This window comes from Osmerus eperlanus, chromosome 18, assembly GCF_963692335.1.
Source record: "Osmerus eperlanus chromosome 18, fOsmEpe2.1, whole genome shotgun sequence".
Classification (NCBI taxonomy): domain Eukaryota; kingdom Metazoa; phylum Chordata; class Actinopteri; order Osmeriformes; family Osmeridae; genus Osmerus; species Osmerus eperlanus.
In genome coordinates this window covers 12,377,955-12,399,513 of record NC_085035.1, presented here as the reverse complement: position 1 = coordinate 12,399,513, position 21,559 = coordinate 12,377,955, and the positions used below count along the sequence as shown (strand labels likewise).

The 21,559-nt window shown below is 41.9% G+C and overlaps 1 protein-coding gene across 2 annotated transcripts in view; it reads left to right on the top strand.

Annotated features, from left to right (window-relative positions):
* Window positions 1-3,035: 3,035 nt before the first annotated feature.
* The window catches only part of LOC134038955 (protein NLRC3-like), a 71,260-nt gene continuing 52,736 nt past the window's right edge, over window positions 3,036-21,559 (top strand). Inside the window, exons 1-7 of one of the 2 annotated variants that reach the window (XM_062484659.1) lie at window positions 3,036-3,276; window positions 3,400-3,516; window positions 4,792-4,908; window positions 17,491-17,554; window positions 17,657-17,885; window positions 18,186-19,998; window positions 20,139-20,306. In XM_062484659.1, coding sequence (XP_062340643.1) covers window positions 3,143-3,276; window positions 3,400-3,516; window positions 4,792-4,908; window positions 17,491-17,554; window positions 17,657-17,885; window positions 18,186-19,998; window positions 20,139-20,306 — 2,642 coding nt within the window. In that variant the 5' untranslated portion in view covers window positions 3,036-3,142. The remainder of the gene's footprint in view (window positions 3,277-3,399; window positions 3,517-4,791; window positions 4,909-17,490; window positions 17,555-17,656; window positions 17,886-18,185; window positions 19,999-20,138; window positions 20,307-21,559) is intronic. The other variant, XM_062484660.1, reaches the window with a different exon arrangement.

The window sequence follows — 21,559 nt, the reverse complement described above, 5'->3', positions numbered from 1 at the left end:
ATTAGGTGTGTAGCGTGTGTTACCATGGTGATCTATCCTGGTAAGAAGTGAACCACTGTTGTGATACTGACAATCCAGAGTTAAACCTAAAGTTACCTCGCTAACCCTAAATCTGGCTTCATAGTATAGGCCTCGGGTGTAGTGGATTAGACTACATAGATACCTGTACAGGTGTGGTGGATTAGTTTATTTGTATAGCACATTTCAACAACAAGGCAGTTCAAAGTGCTTCACATAAAACCATTAAAAGCATCAAAACATAATGCAAAAGAAAACAAGATTTTACAACAAGATTTAAAAAAATTAAGAACATTCAATAAAACATTAACAGTCAAAAAGCAAGAAATAAAATAAAAGTTGCAGTGCAGCTTAAGAAATAAAATGCAGGAGATCCGTCCCAGATGACCTGAGCGGTCGGGATGGTTCATAAGGTAGCAGCAGATCACAAATGTATTTAGGCCCTAAACCATTCAGTGCTTTATAAACCAGCAGCAGGATTTTAAAGTCAATTCTTTGTTGGACATGAAGCCAATGCAAAGACCTCAGAAAATACCTCAGAAAACAGTTACAAAAACACACAAAAGTACATACCAACACTCGCCACACAAGCCCACATAGGAACCCATGGATGGACTTAAACCATACCACTGTGCACATGCTTCAGAAACTGGCAGCAACTAATAAACTGACCACAGCTGGTTCTTTGAAGTTCATCAATGAGGGGTAACAGAGTATGCATGTTCCTCCCTCTCGCCTCTCTCTTCTTACCTCTCTATCTCTGTCTCTCTACCCTCTCTCCCTCTCTTTCCCTCTCTGCCTACCTCTCTACCCCTCTCTCCCTCTTTCACTCCCTCTTTACCCCTCCCTCTCTCTCTCCCTCTTTCACTCCAGTACTTTAAATTTAAAGTACTTTATTGGCTGAATTTTATATTTCATTGGAAATATTTCAAACATTGCTAAAGTAGCAATGTAAGTAAACATACAGTACACATACAACACACTTACCAACATGTCCTTTTGCATACATTTAAACACATACAAATGAACACATCCATACATGCGCACACACACACATACATGCACGTACACAAGCACACACACACACACACATCCCACACACACAGCCTGTCTCACTCTTTACAGACAGAGAGGACTGTGTATTTTGTACAGAAGAAATAGAGGAGTGGAGGGAGAGGAAGGACGAGAGAACAAAAGAGATGGAGGAAGAAAAGAGAGAGAAGGGAAGAGGTCAATATAATACACATGACTGTGTATACAGGACCATCTGTACAGTAGAATCTCCAGTAGAATGACCAGTAGAGTCCTCCACTGCCACAAAGCTACAAACTCAGAGAGGCAGTGAAGCAGCTCATCTTAAATATGGAACAGCAGAGATGACCCAGCTTTTAGGTGTTTGGCTCAGTCACATATGAGGACCAATAGAAAAGCCCACACTCCATTTACACCTATTCAGTTTGACTTGTTACAATCCTGTGTGGATCTTTGTTAGGTCTGCAGACTCACACTTCCTGACTACCTCCACCTGTATCTCCCTCCAGCTCTCCTCCACCTGACTACCTCCACCTGTATCTCCCTCCAGCTCTCCTCCACCTGACTACCTCCACCTGTATCTCCCTCCAGCTCTCCTCCACCTGACTACCTCCACAGTGTCCTTCACCTGTTTCTCTACTGCTTGCTATGTATCTTCCAGCATGTTCTTTACCTCTCTGTCAGGATGTTCTGTAGCAGCACAGTGTACCTCACCTGTTTCTCTACTAGAGTACCAGGATGTAAACAGAAGCCACAACCAAAGTACCCTTTCAACTGTGTGGTGTTTTTCATGGCTGGTCTTGCCTTTACATCTACACAACCACATAGTCCAACAATCTTGCTGTTCACACATGTTCCAGTTTTTCTCTAAAACACCTTTGGATGCCAGTGTTTTGGCCAACAAAGAGTCAGAGAAAATGGACAGGAGTGTCTCTTGAGCACCAAACCAAAGACCCACAAGCACTCCCTTCTGAGATCTCCTTCTGGGAGGTATCATGGTTCTGGCAGGGCAGGTGATCAGAGACAGGACAGAGAGAGGAGGGTTCTGGCAGGGTAGGTGATGTAGGCTGCAGGTGTAGTTTATCAATAAGGCATTGCTTTTACAATCAATGATGATCAAAGATGATGCCCAATTCCCTTTGGATTATTATCACCAGTTTCAATGTTTATTTGCTCTGATTCTATCAAGGAACTGGAAGAGGATTAGTTAGATCTGTAAAATGATTAAAGAGCCATGCTGTTGTTGGTCATTTATAATTCTAAATACTGTAATTACAATGACATTGTTCTGTAAATCCTGTAAACTCTATAAACATAGATATTCATACATCCACACAGACACGTCATTCATTACTGATCCATCAAGGCTTTCTAAGAGTTAGTGAGTTAGTGCTCAGTACAGCTGATGGTGCAGTATGATGGAGTGGAGCTTCTTGTAAGAGGAAGTGAGGTAGCGCTCAGTACAGCTGATGGAGCAGTATGATGGAGTGGAGCTTCTTGTAAGAGGAAGTGAGGTAGTGCTCAGTACAGCTGATGGTGCAGTATGATGGAGTGGAGCTTCTTGTAAGAGGAAGTGAGGTAGTGCTCAGTACAGCTGATGGTGCAGTAAGATGGAGTGGAGCTTGTTGTAAGAGGAAGTGAGGTAGTGCTCAGTACAGCTGATGGTGCAGTATAATGGAGTGGAGCTTGTTGTAAGAGGAAGTGAGGTAGTGCTCAGTACAGCTTATGGAGCAGTATGATGGAGTGGAGCTTGTTGTAAGAGGAAGTGAGGTAGTGCTCAGTACAGCTGATGGAGCAGTAAGATGGAGTGGAGCTTGTTGTCTTCTCTGTTGTCTTCTGTTGTCTTATGTCAGTATGAGGTAAATGACTGAGGTACTGAATACATTTTAACTGAGTTGTTTACATCATAGTGGTGTGTTCTTAATGAGGGTATAAAGTTAGTTTTCCTTCCTCTCTTGAGGTAACAGTCTGATAGGGTTGGATTCTAACTGTTGTTTGTTTACAGGTCTACAGGTCTGGCTTCAAAATCCTAATCTGACCCTGAGGAGAGAAGTTCTGACTTTGAGAGAGAGGAGGGGGCACTGCCTCTAAAATGAGTCTCTCTGGGGAGAGAGAGGAGGGGGCCCCTGCCTCTAAAATGAGTCTCTCTGGGGAGAGAGAGGAAGGGGGCCCTGCCTCTAAAATGAGTCTCTCTGGGGAACATGACATGGACACCAAAGCTAAGAGGTAAGATGAGAATACATGCCTGTTCATGACTGTTCTCCATCTCAGAGCTCAGCAGTGATATTATGACATCATCATTAGTCAGAATAAATGAGAGACTGAAGGTCTGTCTCTGTTGTGTTGAAGCCCAATCCAGGAGAGACCAGCCTCACCTGTACCCAGCTGTGTGTCCATGAAGAGTGACAGGTCTATGGATGAACCTATCAATTTCAAAGCTGGAGGAGGACCTTCTAATGAGGAAGGGTAGGTACTGACCTCTGCTGGTGTTCAATGTTATGTGATGAAGGTGACTGTTGGAAAAATTGAAGATGTAACACATTTATCCTGTATAAGAATGATTCTGTGTTCAGCATTCCTTGTGTGTAGAGAGAGGCCTACCCCCAAATCTGAACTTTGGGTAACACGAGGCATATGTAAACAAGGTGACCTGGGCTGACCACTCTCTCTTACTGGAGAGGCCATAAAAGATGTCTGGCCTTATCTGTGTTGGGTGAATCATATGGTCAAGCTTACAGGGGTCAAAGAGCGCACACACGCACACACTCAAACACGCACGCACACACACGCGCCAGGTCTATGCAAGGGAGCCAATGAAGAAGAGCCATGGGACATTTGCATGCCTTTGTCTTAACCAATGACTGTAAAGAGCGGTTCTGTTTAAATAGGTAGCTAGCACAACATGCTAGCAGACAAACTTTGTAGCACAATGGCGTGTGATGTTTTTGTCTCCTTGTGGGCCGGCCGCAAGCAATAAAGTTTTCTTAAACTTGTTCACCAACTGACTGTGCAATGCTTGATAGATTCATATTTCTGACAGTGACATGGAGTTTTTCTGAGCTTGATCGGTCTTAAAAATATTGTTGTTCCAACCAAATGAATCGAATACGAAATAGTATTCATAATCTAAAAGCCTAAATGAGCCCTTTTCTCCATCATGTCACATGCCTACTAAAACACAGGGTTAGAGCTGCTGACTGTAGATACTAAAGTATCCCTCATCACATCCCTACTAAAACACAGGGTTAGAGCTGCTGACTGTAGATACTAAAGTATCCCTCATCACATCCCTACTAAAACACAGGGTTAGAGATGCTGACTGTAGATACTAAAGTATCCCTCATCACATCCCTACTAAAACACAGGGTTAGAGCTGCTGACTGTAGATATTAAAGTATCCCTCATCACATCCCTACTAAAACACAGGGTTAGAGCTGCTGACTGTAGATACTAAAGTATCCCTCATCACATCCCTACTAAAACACAGGGTTAGAGCTGCTGACTGCCAGCCTGGCTGACATACAGACCATGTGGTAAAGGTTCACAGTGAGAGATACAGAGTAACAAAAGGTCTGGAAACCTGCCTGTCTGACTCATTCAAGTTGACCAGCAATATTCAAGCCTGGTTCTAAACCCTACTGATGAATGACTACAGCAACACATGTTGGACAGTATAATATATCTGTGGTGTCTACTTTAGTGATTTATGTTTGTAAGACACTTTGTTGTGTTTGTTGACAGGATCAGACAGCAGAGACCAGCCTCACCTGTACCCAGCTGTGTGTCCATGAAGAGTGACAGGTCTATGTATCGACCTATCATGTTCAGTGATGGAGGAGGACCTTCTAATGAAGAAGGGTATGTACTGACCTCTGCTGGTGTTCAATGTTATGTGATGAAGGTGACATGATGTGAAGAAGCCATCTCTACTGGGACTCAATATTCCTATATTATAATATATTTGTCTGATAGTTTATATGTGATTATAGTGATAGTGTTTAAATGTACTTGGGCCCACATGAATCAATGCAACATTACTTATTCCTGTCAGAGCACAACCTGCCAGCCTCAATCCCTACTGTTTATTGTCTTCACTGTCTAATTGTTAAGTGTATACAGTTGGTCAGGCCGGACCCATTAATTGCCAACACCTGTTTGTTGGTAATACTGAGCAGTTAAAATGTTTTGAAATAATCCATGAAAGGGGACATGCTGCTCACTGGTAAAGACATTTTTTAAAGTGAAGTAGTAGTATTTATAATGTAAAAGTCCAATGTAGACCTTTTCTTTATCATGTAAAATCTCTACTAAAACACAGGGTTAGAGATGCTGACTGTAGATACTAAAGTATCCCTCATCACATCCCTACTAAAACACAGGGTTAGAGCTGCCGACTGTAGATACTAAAGTATCCCTCATCACATCCCTACTAAAACACAGGGTTAGAGCTGCTGACTGTAGATACTAAAGTATCCCTCATCACATCCCTACTAAAACAGAGGGTTAGAGCTGCTGACTGTAGATACTAAAGTACCCCTCATCACATCCCTACTAAAACACAGGGTTAGAGCTGCTGACTGTAGATACTAAAGTATCCCTCATCACATCCCTACTAAAACACAGGGTTAGAGATGCTGACTGTAGATACTAAAGTATCCCTCATCACATCCCTACTAAAACACAGGGTTAGAGATGCTGACTGTATATACTAAAGTATCCCTCATCACATCCCTACTAAAACACAGTGTTAGAGCTGCTGACTGCCAGCCTGGCTGACATACAGACCATGTGGTAAAGGTTCACAGTGAGAGATACAGAGTAACAACAGGTCTGGAAACCTGCCTGTCTGACTCATTCAAGTTGACCAGCAATATTCAAGCCTGGTTCTAAACCCTACTGAAGAATGACTACAGCAACACATGTTGGACAGTATGATATATCTGTGGTGTCTACTTTAGTGATTTATGTTTGTAAGACACTTTGTTGTGTTTGTTGACAGGATCAGACAGCAGAGACCAGCCTCACCTGTACCCAGCTGTGTGTCCATGAAGAGTGACAGGTCTATGTATCTACCTATCAAGTTCAGTGATGGAGGAGGACCTTCTAATGAGGAAGGGTATGTACTGACCTCTGCTGGTGTTCAATGTTATGTGATGAAGGTGACATGATGTGAAGAAGCCATCTCTACTGGGACTCAATATTCCTATATTATAATATATTTGTCTGATAGTTTATATGTGATTATAGTGATAGTGTTTAAATGTACTTGGGCCCACATGAATCAATGCAACATTACTTATTCCTGTCAGAGCACAACCTGCCAGCCTCAATCCCTACTGTTTATTGTCTTTACTGTCTAATTGTTAAGTGTATACAGTTGGTCAGGCCAGACCCATTAATTGCCAACACCTGTTTGTTGGTAATACTGAGCAGTTAAAATGTTTGGAAATAATCCATGAAAGGGGACATGCTGCTCACTGGTAAAGACATTTTTTAAAGTGAAGTAGTAGTATTTATAATGTAAAAGTCTAATGTAGACCTTTTCTTTATCGTGTAAAATCTCTACTAAAACACAGGGTTAGAGATGCCGACTGTAGATACTAAAGTATCCCTCATCACATCCCTACTAAAACACAGGGTTAGAGCTACCGACTGTAGATACTAAAGTATCCCTCATCACATCCCTACTAAAACACAGGGTTAGAGCTGCTGACTGTAGATACTAAAGTATCCCTCATCACATCCCTACTAAAACAGAGGGTTAGAGCTGCTGACTGTAGATACTAAAGTACCCCTCATCACATCCCTACTAAAACACAGGGTTAGAGCTGCTGACTGTAGATACTAAAGTATCCCTCATCACATCCCTACTAAAACACAGGGTTAGAGATGCTGACTGTAGATACTAAAGTATCCCTCATCACATCCCTACTAAAACACGGGGTTAGAGATGCTGACTGTATATACTAAAGTATCCCTCATCACATCCCTACTAAAACACAGTGTTAGAGCTGCTGACTGCCAGCCTGGCTGACATACAGACCATGTGGTAAAGGTTCACAGTGAGAGATACAGAGTAACAACAGGTCTGGAAACCTGCCTGTCTGACTCATTCAAGTTGACCAGCAATATTCAAGCCTGGTTCTAAACCCTACTGAAGAATGACTACAGCAACACATGTTGGACAGTATGATATATCTGTGGTGTCTACTTTAGTGATTTATGTTTGTAAGACACTTTGTTGTGTTTGTTGACAGGATCAGACAGCAGAGACCAGCCTCACCTGTACCCAGCTGTGTGTCCATGAAGAGTGACAGGTCTATGTATCTACCTATCAAGTTCAGTGATGGAGGAGGACCTTCTAATGAGGAAGGGTATGTACTGACCTCTGCTGGTGTTCAATGTTATGTGATGAAGGTGACATGATGTGAAGAAGCCATCTCTACTGGGACTCAATATTCCTATATTATAATATATTTGTCTGATAGTTTATATGTGATTATAGTGATAGTGTTTAAATGTACTTGGGCCCACATGAATCAATGCAACATTACTTATTCCTGTCAGAGCACAACCTGCCAGCCTCAATCCCTACTGTTTATTGTCTTTACTGTCTAATTGTTAAGTGTATACAGTTGGTCAGGCCAGACCCATTAATTGCCAACACCTGTTTGTTGGTAATACTGAGCAGTTAAAATGTTTGGAAATAATCCATGAAAGGGGACATGCTGCTCACTGGTAAAGACATTTTTTAAAGTGAAGTAGTAGTATTTATAATGTAAAAGTCCAATGTAGACCTTTTCTTTATCATGTAAAATCTCTACTAAAACACAGGGTTAGAGATGCTGACTGTAGATACTAAAGTATCCCTCATCACATCCCTACTAAAACACAGGGTTAGAGCTGCCAACTGTAGATACTAAAGTATCCCTCATCACATCCCTACTAAAACACAGGGTTAGAGCTGCTGACTGTAGATACTAAAGTATCCCTCATCACATCCCTACTAAAACAGAGGGTTAGAGCTGCTGACTGTAGATACTAAAGTACCCCTCATCACATCCCTACTACAACACAGGGTTAGAGATGCTGACTGTAGATACTAAAGTATCCCTCATCACATCCCTACTAAAACACAGGGTTAGAGCTGCTGACTGTAGATATTAAAGTATCCCTCATCACATCCCTACTAAAACACAGGGTTAGAGCTGCTGACTGTAGATACTAAAGTATCCCTCATCACATCCCTACTAAAACACAGGGTTAGAGCTGCTGACTGCCAGCCTGGCTGACATACAGACCATGTGGTAAAGGTTCACAGTGAGAGATACAGAGTAACAAAAGGTCTGGAAACCTGCCTGTCTGACTCATTCAAGTTGACCAGCAATATTCAAGCCTGGTTCTAAACCCTACTGATGAATGACTACAGCAACACATGTTGGACAGTATAATATATCTGTGGTGTCTACTTTAGTGATTTATGTTTGTAAGACACTTTGTTGTGTTTGTTGACAGGATCAGACAGCAGAGACCAGCCTCACCTGTACCCAGCTGTGTGTCCATGAAGAGTGACAGGTCTATGTATCGACCTATCATGTTCAGTGATGGAGGAAGACCTTCTAATGAAGAAGGGTATGTACTGACCTCTGCTGGTGTTCAATGTTATGTGATGAAGGTGACATGATGTGAAGAAGCCATCTCTACTGGGACTCAATATTCCTATATTATAATATATTTGTCTGATAGTTTATATGTGATTATAGTGATAGTGTTTAAATGTACTTGGGCCCACATGAATCAATGCAACATTACTTATTCCTGTCAGAGCACAACCTGCCAGCCTCAATCCCTACTGTTTATTGTCTTTACTGTCTAATTGTTAAGTGTATACAGTTGGTCAGGCCGGACCCATTAATTGCCAACACCTGTTTGTTGGTAATACTGAGCAGTTAAAATGTTTTGAAATAATCCATGAAAGGGGACATGCTGCTCACTGGTAAAGACATTTTTTAAAGTGAAGTAGTAGTATTTATAATGTAAAAGTCCAATGTAGACCTTTTCTTTATCATGTAAAATCTCTACTAAAACACAGGGTTAGAGATGCTGACTGTAGATACTAAAGTATCCCTCATCACATCCCTACTAAAACACAGGGTTAGAGCTGCCGACTGTAGATACTAAAGTATCCCTCATCACATCCCTACTAAAACACAGGGTTAGAGCTGCTGACTGTAGATACTAAAGTATCCCTCATCACATCCCTACTAAAACAGAGGGTTAGAGCTGCTGACTGTAGATACTAAAGTACCCCTCATCACATCCCTACTAAAACACAGGGTTAGAGCTGCTGACTGTAGATACTAAAGTATCCCTCATCACATCCCTACTAAAACACAGGGTTAGAGATGCTGACTGTAGATACTAAAGTATCCCTCATCACATCCCTACTAAAACACAGGGTTAGAGATGCTGACTGTATATACTAAAGTATCCCTCATCACATCCCTACTAAAACACAGTGTTAGAGCTGCTGACTGCCAGCCTGGCTGACATACAGACCATGTGGTAAAGGTTCACAGTGAGAGATACAGAGTAACAACAGGTCTGGAAACCTGCCTGTCTGACTCATTCAAGTTGACCAGCAATATTCAAGCCTGGTTCTAAACCCTACTGAAGAATGACTACAGCAACACATGTTGGACAGTATGATATATCTGTGGTGTCTACTTTAGTGATTTATGTTTGTAAGACACTTTGTTGTGTTTGTTGACAGGATCAGACAGCAGAGACCAGCCTCACCTGTACCCAGCTGTGTGTCCATGAAGAGTGACAGGTCTATGTATCTACCTATCAAGTTCAGTGATGGAGGAGGACCTTCTAATGAGGAAGGGTATGTACTGACCTCTGCTGGTGTTCAATGTTATGTGATGAAGGTGACATGATGTGAAGAAGCCATCTCTACTGGGACTCAATATTCCTATATTATAATATATTTGTCTGATAGTTTATATGTGATTATAGTGATAGTGTTTAAATGTACTTGGGCCCACATGAATCAATGCAACATTACTTATTCCTGTCAGAGCACAACCTGCCAGCCTCAATCCCTACTGTTTATTGTCTTTACTGTCTAATTGTTAAGTGTATACAGTTGGTCAGGCCAGACCCATTAATTGCCAACACCTGTTTGTTGGTAATACTGAGCAGTTAAAATGTTTGGAAATAATCCATGAAAGGGGACATGCTGCTCACTGGTAAAGACATTTTTTAAAGTGAAGTAGTAGTATTTATAATGTAAAAGTCTAATGTAGACCTTTTCTTTATCGTGTAAAATCTCTACTAAAACACAGGGTTAGAGATGCCGACTGTAGATACTAAAGTATCCCTCATCACATCCCTACTAAAACACAGGGTTAGAGCTACCGACTGTAGATACTAAAGTATCCCTCATCACATCCCTACTAAAACACAGGGTTAGAGCTGCTGACTGTAGATACTAAAGTATCCCTCATCACATCCCTACTAAAACAGAGGGTTAGAGCTGCTGACTGTAGATACTAAAGTACCCCTCATCACATCCCTACTAAAACACAGGGTTAGAGCTGCTGACTGTAGATACTAAAGTATCCCTCATCACATCCCTACTAAAACACAGGGTTAGAGATGCTGACTGTAGATACTAAAGTATCCCTCATCACATCCCTACTAAAACACGGGGTTAGAGATGCTGACTGTATATACTAAAGTATCCCTCATCACATCCCTACTAAAACACAGTGTTAGAGCTGCTGACTGCCAGCCTGGCTGACATACAGACCATGTGGTAAAGGTTCACAGTGAGAGATACAGAGTAACAACAGGTCTGGAAACCTGCCTGTCTGACTCATTCAAGTTGACCAGCAATATTCAAGCCTGGTTCTAAACCCTACTGAAGAATGACTACAGCAACACATGTTGGACAGTATGATATATCTGTGGTGTCTACTTTAGTGATTTATGTTTGTAAGACACTTTGTTGTGTTTGTTGACAGGATCAGACAGCAGAGACCAGCCTCACCTGTACCCAGCTGTGTGTCCATGAAGAGTGACAGGTCTATGTATCTACCTATCAAGTTCAGTGATGGAGGAGGACCTTCTAATGAGGAAGGGTATGTACTGACCTCTGCTGGTGTTCAATGTTATGTGATGAAGGTGACATGATGTGAAGAAGCCATCTCTACTGGGACTCAATATTCCTATATTATAATATATTTGTCTGATAGTTTATATGTGATTATAGTGATAGTGTTTAAATGTACTTGGGCCCACATGAATCAATGCAACATTACTTATTCCTGTCAGAGCACAACCTGCCAGCCTCAATCCCTACTGTTTATTGTCTTTACTGTCTAATTGTTAAGTGTATACAGTTGGTCAGGCCAGACCCATTAATTGCCAACACCTGTTTGTTGGTAATACTGAGCAGTTAAAATGTTTGGAAATAATCCATGAAAGGGGACATGCTGCTCACTGGTAAAGACATTTTTTAAAGTGAAGTAGTAGTATTTATAATGTAAAAGTCCAATGTAGACCTTTTCTTTATCATGTAAAATCTCTACTAAAACACAGGGTTAGAGATGCTGACTGTAGATACTAAAGTATCCCTCATCACATCCCTACTAAAACACAGGGTTAGAGCTGCCAACTGTAGATACTAAAGTATCCCTCATCACATCCCTACTAAAACACAGGGTTAGAGCTGCTGACTGTAGATACTAAAGTATCCCTCATCACATCCCTACTAAAACAGAGGGTTAGAGCTGCTGACTGTAGATACTAAAGTACCCCTCATCACATCCCTACTACAACACAGGGTTAGAGATGCTGACTGTAGATACTAAAGTATCCCTCATCACATCCCTACTAAAACACAGGGTTAGAGCTGCTGACTGTAGATATTAAAGTATCCCTCATCACATCCCTACTAAAACACAGGGTTAGAGCTGCTGACTGTAGATACTAAAGTATCCCTCATCACATCCCTACTAAAACACAGGGTTAGAGCTGCTGACTGCCAGCCTGGCTGACATACAGACCATGTGGTAAAGGTTCACAGTGAGAGATACAGAGTAACAAAAGGTCTGGAAACCTGCCTGTCTGACTCATTCAAGTTGACCAGCAATATTCAAGCCTGGTTCTAAACCCTACTGATGAATGACTACAGCAACACATGTTGGACAGTATAATATATCTGTGGTGTCTACTTTAGTGATTTATGTTTGTAAGACACTTTGTTGTGTTTGTTGACAGGATCAGACAGCAGAGACCAGCCTCACCTGTACCCAGCTGTGTGTCCATGAAGAGTGACAGGTCTATGTATCGACCTATCATGTTCAGTGATGGAGGAAGACCTTCTAATGAAGAAGGGTATGTACTGACCTCTGCTGGTGTTCAATGTTATGTGATGAAGGTGACATGATGTGAAGAAGCCATCTCTACTGGGACTCAATATTCCTATATTATAATATATTTGTCTGATAGTTTATATGTGATTATAGTGATAGTGTTTAAATGTACTTGGGCCCACATGAATCAATGCAACATTACTTATTCCTGTCAGAGCACAACCTGCCAGCCTCAATCCCTACTGTTTATTGTCTTTACTGTCTAATTGTTAAGTGTATACAGTTGGTCAGGCCGGACCCATTAATTGCCAACACCTGTTTGTTGGTAATACTGAGCAGTTAAAATGTTTTGAAATAATCCATGAAAGGGGACATGCTGCTCACTGGTAAAGACATTTTTTAAAGTGAAGTAGTAGTATTTATAATGTAAAAGTCCAATGTAGACCTTTTCTTTATCATGTAAAATCTCTACTAAAACACAGGGTTAGAGATGCTGACTGTAGATACTAAAGTATCCCTCATCACATCCCTACTAAAACACAGGGTTAGAGCTGCCGACTGTAGATACTAAAGTATCCCTCATCACATCCCTACTAAAACACAGGGTTAGAGCTGCTGACTGTAGATACTAAAGTATCCCTCATCACATCCCTACTAAAACAGAGGGTTAGAGCTGCTGACTGTAGATACTAAAGTACCCCTCATCACATCCCTACTAAAACACAGGGTTAGAGCTGCTGACTGTAGATACTAAAGTATCCCTCATCACATCCCTACTAAAACACAGGGTTAGAGATGCTGACTGTAGATACTAAAGTATCCCTCATCACATCCCTACTAAAACACAGGGTTAGAGATGCTGACTGTATATACTAAAGTATCCCTCATCACATCCCTACTAAAACACAGTGTTAGAGCTGCTGACTGCCAGCCTGGCTGACATACAGACCATGTGGTAAAGGTTCACAGTGAGAGATACAGAGTAACAACAGGTCTGGAAACCTGCCTGTCTGACTCATTCAAGTTGACCAGCAATATTCAAGCCTGGTTCTAAACCCTACTGAAGAATGACTACAGCAACACATGTTGGACAGTATGATATATCTGTGGTGTCTACTTTAGTGATTTATGTTTGTAAGACACTTTGTTGTGTTTGTTGACAGGATCAGACAGCAGAGACCAGCCTCACCTGTACCCAGCTGTGTGTCCATGAAGAGTGACAGGTCTATGTATCTACCTATCAAGTTCAGTGATGGAGGAGGACCTTCTAATGAGGAAGGGTATGTACTGACCTCTGCTGGTGTTCAATGTTATGTGATGAAGGTGACATGATGTGAAGAAGCCATCTCTACTGGGACTCAATATTCCTATATTATAATATATTTGTCTGATAGTTTATATGTGATTATAGTGATAGTGTTTAAATGTACTTGGGCCCACATGAATCAATGCAACATTACTTATTCCTGTCAGAGCACAACCTGCCAGCCTCAATCCCTACTGTTTATTGTCTTTACTGTCTAATTGTTAAGTGTATACAGTTGGTCAGGCCAGACCCATTAATTGCCAACACCTGTTTGTTGGTAATACTGAGCAGTTAAAATGTTTGGAAATAATCCATGAAAGGGGACATGCTGCTCACTGGTAAAGACGTTTTTTAAAGTGAAGTAGTAGTATTTATAATGTAAAAGTCTAATGTAGACCTTTTCTTTATCGTGTAAAATCTCTACTAAAACACAGGGTTAGAGATGCCGACTGTAGATACTAAAGTATCCCTCATCACATCCCTACTAAAACACAGGGTTAGAGCTACCGACTGTAGATACTAAAGTATCCCTCATCACATCCCTACTAAAACACAGGGTTAGAGCTGCTGACTGTAGATACTAAAGTATCCCTCATCACATCCCTACTAAAACAGAGGGTTAGAGCTGCTGACTGTAGATACTAAAGTACCCCTCATCACATCCCTACTAAAACACAGGGTTAGAGCTGCTGACTGTAGATACTAAAGTATCCCTCATCACATCCCTACTAAAACACAGGGTTAGAGATGCTGACTGTAGATACTAAAGTATCCCTCATCACATCCCTACTAAAACACGGGGTTAGAGATGCTGACTGTATATACTAAAGTATCCCTCATCACATCCCTACTAAAACACAGGGTTAGAGCTGCTGACTGCCAGCCTGGCTGACATACAGACCATGTGGTAAAGGTTCACAGTGAGAGATACAGAGTAACAACAGGTCTGGAAACCTGCCTGTCTGACTCATTCAAGTTGACCAGCAATATTCAAGCCTGGTTCTAAACCCTACTGAAGAATGACTACAGCAACACATGTTGGACAGTATGATATATCTGTGGTGTCTACTTTAGTGATTTATGTTTGTAAGACACTTTGTTGTGTTTGTTGACAGGATCAGACAGCAGAGACCAGCCTCACCTGTACCCAGCTGTGTGTCCATGAAGAGTGACAGGTCTATGTATCTACCTATCAAGTTCAGTGATGGAGGAGGACCTTCTAATGAGGAAGGGTATGTACTGACCTCTGCTGGTGTTCAATGTTATGTGATGAAGGCGACATGATGTGAAGAAGCCATCTCTACTGGGACTCAATATTCCTATATTATAATATATTTGTCTGATAGTTTATATGTGATTATAGTGATAGTGTTTAAATGTACTTGGGCCCACATGAATCAATGCAACATTACTTATTCCTGTCAGAGCACAACCTGCCAGCCTCAATCCCTACTGTTTATTGTCTTTACTGTCTAATTGTTAAGTGTATACAGTTGGTCAGGCCAGACCCATTAATTGCCAACACCTGTTTGTTGGTAATACTGAGCAGTTAAAATGTTTGGAAATAATCCATGAAAGGGGACATGCTGCTCACTGGTAAAGACATTTTTTAAAGTGAAGTAGTAGTATTTATAATGTAAAAGTCCAATGTAGACCTTTTCTTTATCATGTAAAATCTCTACTAAAACACAGGGTTAGAGATGCTGACTGTAGATACTAAAGTATCCCTCATCACATCCCTACTAAAACACAGGGTTAGAGCTGCCAACTGTAGATACTAAAGTATCCCTCATCACATCCCTACTAAAACACAGGGTTAGAGCTGCTGACTGTAGATACTAAAGTATCCCTCATCACATCCCTACTAAAACAGAGGGTTAGAGCTGCTGACTGTAGATACTAAAGTACCCCTCATCACATCCCTACTAAAACACAGGGTTAGAGCTGCTGACTGTAGATACTAAAGTATCCCTCATCACATCCCTACTAAAACACAGGGTTAGAGATGCTGACTGTAGATACTAAAGTATCCCTCATCACGTCCCTACTAAAACACAGGGTTAGAGATGCTGACTGTATATACTAAAGTATCCCTCATCACATCCCTACTAAAACACAGTGTTAGAGCTGCTGACTGCCAGCCTGGCTGACATACAGACCATGTGGTAAAGGTTCACAGTGAGAGATACAGAGTAACAACAGGTCTGGAAACCTGCCTGTCTGACTCATTCAAGTTGACCAGCAATATTCAAGCCTGGTTCTAAACCCTACTGAAGAATGACTACAGCAACACATGTTGGACAGTATGATATATCTGTGGTGTCTACTTTAGTGATTTATGTTTGTAAGACACTTTGTTGTGTTTGTTGACAGGATCAGACAGCAGAGACCAGCCTCACCTGTACCCAGCTGTGTGTCCATGAAGAGTGACAGGTCTATGTATCTACCTATCAAGTTCAGTGATGGAGGAGGACCTTCTAATGAGGAAGGGTATGTACTGACCTCTGCTGGTGTTCAATGTTATGTGATGAAGGTGACATGATGTGAAGAAGCCATCTCTACTGGGACTCAATATTCCTATATTATAATATATTTGTCTGATAGTTTATATGTGATTATAGTGATAGTGTTTAAATGTACTTGGGCCCACATGAATCAATGCAACATTACTTATTCCTGTCAGAGCACAACCTGCCAGCCTCAATCCCTACTGTTTATTGTCTTTACTGTCTAATTGTTAAGTGTATACAGTTGGTCAGGCCAGACCCATTAATTGCCAACACCTGTTTGTTGGTAATACTGAGCAGTTAAAATGTTTGGAAATAATCCATGAAAGGGGACATGCTGCTCACTGGTAAAGACTTTTTTTTAAGTGAAGTAGTAGTATTTATAATCTAAAAGTCCAATGTAGACCTTTTCTTTATCATGTAAAATCTCTACTAAAACACAGGGTTAGAGCTGCTGACTGTAGATACTAAAGTATCCCTCATCACATCCCTACTAAAACACAGGGTTAGAGATGCTGACTGTGGATACTAAAGTATCCCTCATCACATCCCTACTAAAACACAGGGTTAGAGATGCTGACTGTAGATACTAAAGTATCCCTCATCACATCCCTACTAAAACACAGGGTTAGAGCTGCTGACTGCCAGCCTGGCTGACATACAGACCATGTGGTAAATGTTCACAGTGAGAGATACAGAGTAACAACAGGTCTGGAAACTTGCCTGTCTGACTCATTCAAGTTGACCAGAAATATTCAAGCCTGGTTCTAAACCCTACTGATGAATGACTACAGCAACACATGTTGGACAGTATGATATATCTGTGGTGTCTACTTTAGTGATTTATGTTTGTAAGACACTTTGTTGTGTTTGTTGACAGGATCAGACAGCAGAGACCAGCCTCACCTGTACACAGCTGGGTACAGGTGAGGCTGGTCTCTGCTGTCTGATGTCATTCTTCAGTGTCTGGTTGAAACACAACACACTTGTTTACCTGGGGGTGACAGTGCTCCTATCTTTGATGAATGTATTAAAGGAATAGTGCCTTGTAGTGGTATAGAAGATGGTTTACTTGGTAGTGATGGTATCACTCTTATACAGTGTGTCTGTGTGTCTGTGTGTATGCATGAGTGGATACAGTTCAGTTTACCACTCATGCTTATGTATGATACACTCTTTAGTAGATGATCAGCCCTTGTACATGTGGTTCATGTGGTTAAGTAATGTCATCTCTTGTCCTCAGAGATCAACAGGAGAAGTCTGAGTCAGACCAGAGTCACCATGAGGACTTGTCCTCCATATTCACAGTGAGTTTTGAGTTCATCTAAAGTACAAACAAGACAGAATCATTTTAATCATATTGTTCTACTGTGTATAGAGTTCCTGGATATCTTCCCTCTCTGTTTCAGGTGCTTGAGGAAACTGTCATCAGGTTTGTGAAGAAAGAGCTGAAGAGGATGAAGAGGATTCTGAGTTCAGATTTCCCAGAAGGCTTAGAGAGTCAGAGGGAGGACCAGGAAGTAGTGGACCCTGAATATCAGAAGCAGGAGAGCAGTGCCAGAGAGGGAGCTCTGAAGATCACACTGCACGTCCTGAGGAACATGAACCACAATGAGCTGGCTGACACTCTGGAGAAAAGTAAGAGACTCCATATTTAGTCTTAGTTGACCGATTAATAATACATGATGAAGGTTAGATATACAAAGAAAGTTATGAAACTCAGAGTAGCCCAATGTTGTGTAGATCTTCCTATGACTTTGTACTATGTGTGAGTATACTAAGCTGTTTCATTATTGTGTACCTGATAAATGATCATAGATTTAAAAAAAATATGTTTTGAATTGAATGTAGAGGAAACATTCTCAGTTCATAATCTGTAAATAATCAAAACTACGTTTAACAAAAACACACACTTAACATGTGTTGTTTTTTGTTTAGATGAGCGTGCTGAGATTTGTCAACAGAAACTCAAATCTGAACTAAAGAAGAAGTTAGAAACTGTGTTCGAGGGCATAGCCAAACAAGGAAATCCAACTCTTCTCAATAAGATCTACACAGATCTCTACATCACAGAGGGTGAGAGTGGAGAGATCAATAATGAACATGAGGTGAGACAGATTGAGACAGCATCCAGGAAATCAGCAAGACCAGAAACAGCCATCACATACAACAACATCTTTAAACCCTCAGCTGGACGAGATACACATATCAGAATTGTTCTGACAAAAGGAGTTGCTGGCATCGGAAAAACTGTCTCTGTGCAGAAGTTCATCACAGATTGGGCTGAAGGACTAGCCAATCAGGAAATCCAGTTAATCTTTCCTCTGCCATTTCGAGAGCTGAATTTGTTGGATGGAAAAGAGTTCAGTCTGATGGAACTTGTCCATCACTTCTTCTCAGAAACCAGAGAATCAGGAATCTCCAACTACGACAAGTACAACGTTCTGTTTGTCTTTGACGGTCTGGATGAGTGTCGACTGCCCTTAGCCTTCAAAAAGAACAAGAGCTGGTGTGATGCCACAGAGTCCACCTCAGTGGATGTGCTGCTGACCAACCTGATCAGAGGAAAGCTGCTTCCCTCTGCTCTCATCTGGATCACCACTCGACCTGCAGCAGCCAATCAGATCCCTTCTGAGTGTGTTGACCTGGTGACAGAGGTACGAGGGTTCAATGACCCACAGAAGGATGAGTACATCATGAAGAGATGCAGTGATGAGATCCTGGCCAAGAGAATCATCTCACACATCAAGACATCAAGGATCCTCTACATCATGTGCCACATACCAGTCTTCTCTTGGATTACTTTTACAGTCCTTGAACACATGCTGAGAACAGAGAAGAAAGAGAAGATGCCCAAGACCCTGACTGAGATGTACACAACCTTCCTGGTGTTACAGACCAAACAGAGGAAAGTGAAGTATGCTGGGAAAACTGAGACCGATCCACACTGGGATGAAGAGAGCATTCAGAGTATTCTGTCACTGGGAAAACTGGCCTTCCACCAGCTGGACAAAGGCAACCTGATTTTCTATGAGAAAGACCTGACAGAGTGTGGCATTGATGTCTGTGATGCCTCAGTGCACTCAGGAGTGTTCACACAGATCTTCAGACAGGATGGTAAAGTCTTCCAGGAGAAGGTGTTCTGCTTTGTCCATCTGAGCTTTCAGGAGTTTCTGGCTGCTGTGTTTGTGTTTCTCTCATTCATCAACAACGAGCAGAATCTGATGTCTGAGACTCCATCAGCTTCCAGTTCCAACAAACTTTTGGCTCTTTTCAAAGAGAAACCAGAAGTCCGATTCTACAAGAGTGCTGTGGACAAGGCCTTGCAGAGTAAGAATGGACAGCTGGACCTTTTCCTCCGCTTCCTGCTGGGCCTCTCAATGGAGTCCAACCAGACTCACTTACGAGGCCTACTGAGTCAGAACAGTAACAAGACAGAGAGCCATGAGGAAACAGTCAAGTACATCAAGGAGAAGATCAGAGAGGATCCCTCTGCAGAGAGATGCATGAATCTGTTCCACTGCCTGAATGAACTGAACGACCATTCTCTGGTGGAGGAGATCCAACACTACCTGAGCTCAGGAAGTCTCTCCAGTGAGAAGAAGCTCTCATCTACACAGTGGTCAGCTCTGGTCTTTCTGTTGCTGACTTCAGAAGAGAAGATGGACGTGTTTGACCTGAAGATATACTCCAGATCAGAGGAAGGTCTTCTGAGGCTGCTGCCAGTGGTCAAAGACTCCAAAACTGCTCTGTATGTACCTATAAGCCATCTGAAGAATTTAAATAACAATACGACTTAGCACATATTGTGATGTAATATTTGATTGTTGTATGATTCTATCACACAAACTATGACTCTGATGATGTCTTACATTCTCCTTATGTTATTAGGCTGAATGACTGTAACCTCTCAGCACGGTGCTGTGAAGCGCTGGCCTCAGCTCTCCCCTCCTCAGATCTGACAGAGCTGGACTTGAGTAACAACAACCTGGGGGATTCAGGCATGAAGCTGCTCTCTGCTGGACTGAGGAATCCACTCTGCAAGCTGGAGACACTGAGGTCTGTATTCCTGTTCAATCACACACCACACACTGATTGTAAAGGCCGCAGTATGCTTCTCCGACTCCGTTAACGGATGGGCGGGCTTACGGATACGGACGGATAGACTGCGTTTATGGTTCTCCGTAGGCTGTGGGTGCTGAAAACAATTCACCGCCAGAAGAGTAGGTGGCGCAACGGTTTTTTGTAAGTCGTCGTCGAGTGTTTATTTACCTAGGTTATCGAAAAGTCTGAGCAAATTTACAAATGAGCCGTTTCATCAATAAAATACACACATTTTCCGCAACTACACTGCCCATTTCTCGTCACATTTTAATTCAGATGCTGATTTACATGTACTTCTTAGCTGAAATATGAATTGTAAAAACTTACAGCAATGGCGGTCAAAGGATTCTGTTCGTCCTGTTTATCACGGCAACCCCGCCCCTGACACAAGCAGTTCTTAATACTGACCAATCACAGCCAAGGAGGTATCCGTAACTATCCGAAATTACGACGGATAGTTAAAAAATTCAGGAGGTGCACGTCGAGCTCTCAGGGCGTTCCTCGTAGAGGAGGGCGTTCCCATGTGTCCGTTTTTTGGAAAACGGAGAAGCATATATCGGCCTTTAGTTTTTTAGGGGGTCTCCCAGGGAATGCAGGTGTGAAAGGGGGGGAACAGGGGCAGGGTCTCCCAGGGAATGTGACCTCAGAACAGAGTATATCCAAAACTGCAAGTCAGACCAGCCGGTCTGACTCGTCCTTGAGCAGCGAAGAGTTACTGTCCCAGCATTACCTTATCTCTCATTTTGACACTCTGCTCTCCAGAGCTGAATAGCCCACTGTGCTCACACCAGACCCCGAGTGCCACAGACTCGACTCCCATGCTGGCCTGCTTGACCTCAGCATTCCACTTACTTAGAATCATCTTGGTGCCTGAACCCATTTGTTCTTTAATGAATCAATTGATAATGTTTGGATATATGTATATATTAGTATTAAGCATTACATGACATTTGTGTATACATATGCATACAAGGTAGTGATTGGTATAGCAGCATTGATCAGCAGTATGTTATCATTCCTTCACAATAGCTAATACTTGCTAAATCTCTTTGTGTAATGGTGGAAGAGAGGAGTTATGAAGAGTTTTGGTACAGAGACAGATTGCAAACGTTAGGTAGCTAGCTTGGCTAGCATCACCTACTCCTCGCTTACCTTTTTTTTTTTTCTAAATGCCGGTAAAAGTTTTATGTAGGCCTAGTCCCAGCCTC